The sequence below is a fragment of the Charadrius vociferus genome, unplaced genomic scaffold, assembly GCF_000708025.1.
Source record: "Charadrius vociferus isolate BGI_N301 unplaced genomic scaffold, ASM70802v2 scaffold2185, whole genome shotgun sequence".
Classification (NCBI taxonomy): Eukaryota; Metazoa; Chordata; class Aves; order Charadriiformes; family Charadriidae; genus Charadrius; species Charadrius vociferus.
The window spans coordinates 3,015-7,252 of NW_009648634.1; the positions used below are offsets into that span (position 1 = coordinate 3,015).

The 4,238-nt window shown below is 64.0% G+C and overlaps 1 protein-coding gene across 1 annotated transcript in view; it reads right to left on the reverse strand.

The window, feature by feature from the left end:
• Positions 1–4,238, reverse strand: part of LAMC3 (laminin, gamma 3) — a 19,232-nt gene that overhangs the window by 770 nt on the left and 14,224 nt on the right. Inside the window, 11 exon segments of the mRNA XM_009886225.1 lie at positions 3–54; positions 723–822; positions 1,026–1,172; positions 1,435–1,634; positions 1,747–1,849; positions 2,182–2,290; positions 2,292–2,329; positions 2,446–2,590; positions 2,902–3,036; positions 3,230–3,306; positions 3,606–3,745. Coding sequence (XP_009884527.1) covers positions 3–54; positions 723–822; positions 1,026–1,172; positions 1,435–1,634; positions 1,747–1,849; positions 2,182–2,290; positions 2,292–2,329; positions 2,446–2,590; positions 2,902–3,036; positions 3,230–3,306; positions 3,606–3,745 — 1,246 coding nt within the window.

Sequence of the window (4,238 nt, forward strand, 5' to 3'; positions counted from 1 at the left end):
CCAGCCGCCCGGCGCTCAGCACCGCCTCCGCCTGCACATCCTGCTCCAGGTTGCCTGGGCAAGGGGAGAGGACACGGATGAGAAGCAGAGAGCCGGGCAGGAGAGGGTCTGGACACGCTCCAGGGGCTCAGACCCTCGGCACCAGGCAAACTACAGGGAGTGGGTGCAGCGGGGCATGGAGGCATTGCAGCTTCCCAGCGATCACAGATAAGTAAACAGGACCGTGGCTCCAGGCAGGGCCTGGGAACATCTCTCTCTTACAGGTGGGTGATGATTTCCAGCCCTTTGCAAAACTTCTCGGATGCAAGAAGTTCTGGAACACTCAGAAATGTACCCAGATGATCAAAGCAGGAGGAGCTGGAGCAAAACCAACCAGCAACCGTGAGCGAACCCAGCCCAGCACATCCCTCGGCTCCAAAGGGACTGAGCCCTTGACTCAGCCCTGCTCCTCCTGGAGATGCTGAGGGAGATCAGTGGCCCCACACCAGGCATGAGCACACGCATTCAGCATGCCCCAATTCATGCTGCACGAGGGTTTTCCTCGAGACGTGAGCCCTCATGAAGCTTTGCTGAGACCCTGAGCGATCTCAGCCGCAGGGCACCCAGCTCAGCCTGGATGGCCAGTGGGCAGAAGACCCAGCACCGGCGAGCAGGACAGCTCTGGGCCCCGACAGCCTGGCCCGGCCCCAGGATCCTGCGCCCCGCTCCCGCCCGGGTCTCACCTAGGCTGCTCAGCAGGTCGTTCAGGGTCTCAATGTCCGAGATGAGCGAGCCCCGGGCTTCCTGGAGACTTTTTGCCATCTCACTCACTTCTGTCCCCACCTTCCAACACAGACAGACACCCAGATCAGGGACACCATTGATTCTTGACTCGACAGGAGAGGGGACAGGATCCCAGGAATATCCCCAAGGCATTTACCATATGGTGGAGCCCAAAAGCTTGGTTGCTCCCTATGCCTTGGGCTGTGGGCAAAGCCCCTTCCAGGCTCTGGAGGAAACAACCTGCCCAAGGAGACACGACTCACCTGGTGTGCGTCCTCCAGGTCCCCCCTGAGCTTCTCAGCCACGTGCTCCTGCCGGGAGAGCTGCCGCTGGGTCTCGTTGGCACGTGAGGCGAGCTGGCGGGCATGCTTGCGGACCTGCTTACTCTCCTGCAGCACAGCCTGTGCCCTCTGCAAAGGGATGGAGATGGGGACAGTCACCTGGGGACACAGAGGGGGACTGCGGCTGGCCCCTGGGCTGGAGCCCTGGTTGGGTGCATCCCCCTGGGTCTGCACGCAGACAAGGGTGGGCTGTGCTGGAGGGGCAGCAGAATTTGGGAACTCTGCAGCCCTCCCCTCCAACAGCCTGGGCTCTGCCTGCCACGGCTGCCAGCCCGGCCGTGCCCCGCAGCCCACTGTGGGCTCCCCACACCCCACATCCCTCCACTCGGACCTTGGCGCTCTCCCCAGAGACTTGCTCAGCCTCTCCAGCCATCCTCCGGGCTGCGGTGGAGATGGACAAGGAGTTTCCCAGTGTTTTCTCTGCCTGTTTAATCTTCCTCTGGGCCTCCACCATCACCCGGTCCCGCACAAGTGCCATCCTCCTGCTCAGGGCAGTCTGGCCCTTCCGATGCCCCAGCACCTTCTTCATGCCTGCGGGGACAGCCCGGCTGTTACCAAACTGTCCCTTTCTCCCCTTGGAACCCATAGCCAGCGTGATGAGAGCTGAGCTGTGGCCAGAGATGCTCTGACCGGTGCCTTTTACCTTCCAAGCTGGCCAGGAGGGACTCTGCGTCGGAGAGCACGGTTTTTCCATGTGAGACGGCTGAGGTGGCCGTGCCATGGGCAGAGCCAGCCCGGTCCCGCAGCTGGGGAGAGGGGAGCACGGGTGAGGTTGGGGAGGGGGCAAAGAGCTGCACCCAGCTGGGAAATGTGGGACCCGGCCCGCTCCCGTTTGGTCGGCGAGCTCCTTGGGAGATCTGGGAACCCTAGGGGAGATATCTCCCAAGACATCCACTCTCGACCCCCTGGCTGCAGGCACGGTGCCTCCGGTCACCGGAGCAGCGGGCAGGGGGACTCCCCCACCCCCCTGTGCCCCGGGTGGGAGGCAGGAGAGGGGTGCACCCAGCATGCCCGCAGCTCCAGCTGCGACAGGGGGTCCCCATCACAGGGACACCCCACGCAAGTGAGCAGCGATTACCTGCTCGAAACCGCGAGTCCTCTGCAGCTCCTGGCGCAATCCGGCTGCCAGAGCACGGGACGCGTCGACAGCCTGCCGAGCTGACGGCTCCTGCGCCTCTGCTGCCTGCTTCGTGCCCCGCCCCCCCCGCCTGCACCGGCAGCGCCTGCTGCGGGGTCAGGGATGCCAAAGGCTCCATGAGAGCATCTCGGGAGGCAGCGCTGCCCACCGGGTGAAGCAGGGGGTAGGGATGCAAGCAGGAGCCTTAGCTTGGACGCTGCTCACCTGCCCCAGTGCAGCCACCTGCAGAAGTTTCTCGGCCATGTCTGCGTTTGCCTGCTGCACGACTGCGAAAGCTCTCCTGGCCTCCGCTGCCACCTCTGCCACGCCAGTGCCCAGCTCCTCCCGCGCCCGCTGGATTTCCTCGTACCTATGTGGACAGAACGCCGCGGTCACCCAGGGTGCTCCAGTCACTCAAATTATAGAGCCGACAGTTTGGGACCTGGCCCCCAGACATGGTTGTGGGGGGAAACGCTGGGGGAAAGGGCCCGAAACACCCCCAGCACAGAGCACTCCGGCTCTCTGCTTCTCAGCACTCTGGTGCAGTGAGTTTGACGGGACTCTGTCATGTCCCTCTTGGGCAGGTGCCAGACCACCACCACTGAGTCCTGTAAAAGGGACCTGGCCAGAGGCAAGGGGCTGCTGTCCCCTCCCACCACCTCCTTGCTGCCATCCCCTCACCCTGTCTCCAGCTCACGCTGCGCATCCCGCGTCGCATTCCCCTCCAGTAGACTCCGCAGGAGCTGGGAGCTGGCGTTGGAGGCACGCAGGGCTCTCCCGACCGCTGCCTCCACCTGCACCATGGTGTCCTTGTGGCTGCAGGGACAAGGGCACCCACAGAGACGATATTAGGATTGGCCTTCTGGGACAGGAGTGGTCATCCTGCACCCCCAGCCAGGCAGGCAGCCTCCTCTGCCTGTGCATGCAGAGCAGGTTGGGGTTGGAACTTGACGATCTTCAAGGTCCCTTCCAACCTAAACCATTCTATGAGTCTATGCTACAAGCGTACCTCTCAGCCAGTGCCCGTGCCTCCAGTGCCCAGCGGCTCCAGTTTGTGGGCTGCTGAGGGATTTCCTGGGGAATCTCCTTGAAATGCAAACAGCAGCAGTGAGACGCCGGCGGGGAGCAGGGACCCCCAGGACCCCACCAGCTCAGCACCGATGAGAACCTCCCGAAGGGCTGGAGGAGGTTTGCAAACAGGAGTGAGCAAGGGAAATATCTCCTCTTGACTCAGCTGCAAGGAGGGCTATACCCACGCGGACCCCAGTCTTTCCCACTCACCCACAGTGCAGGTCACAACCCACCCCACCAGTCCTGCACATCCCACTACCCCGCAGCATGGCCACTAGCCCCCCTGGCAGCCTGGGGCCAGCAGGAGCCCGCACCGTGGTAGCCAGGGTGTCCGCAGCGTGCAGGATCTCCCGCTGTGCCGACTGCAGCGTGGTCCCGATCTCCGACAGCAGGATGCAAGTCTTGGGGAGTCCATCGCCGGAGCAGCCGGTGGCCCGGCTGGCCTTGCTGGCACCTGCGGACAGCACAAACAGCTGCTTGCTGCCCACAGAGGTGCTCGAGGCTCCCCGCTTGCCTATGGGGCTGCCCCATGGCCGAGCACCCCCCCTTCTGCCTGCTAATGAAAGGGGAAGACAGTCCCTGCCGGGTGCTCAGGAGGGACCCGGGGATGCAGCACCCACAGGGCACCCCCTGTGCCGTTGCTCAGCCCCCCGAAACGCCCGTCACGCTCCAGAACCTCTCGGGTGCAATCACCCCTGCGGTCCTCTGTCCTACACAAAAAGGCATGCCCCCCCGCCTGTCCTCCCCCCCTCTCGGTCACCCCATCGCCCGCGCTGACCCCAGCGCTGACCTGGCACCTCCTTGCACCCACCCGGCATGTCACAGCACCCTGAGGGAGCAGAGGGTCCCCCGAAGGGTGACATGGGGCTCCCCCCAGGGTTGGAGGGAGGGGGTTTACACCATACCTTGCAGGAGGTGGGGGCTGGGCAGCCCGTCACCCCGGGGCG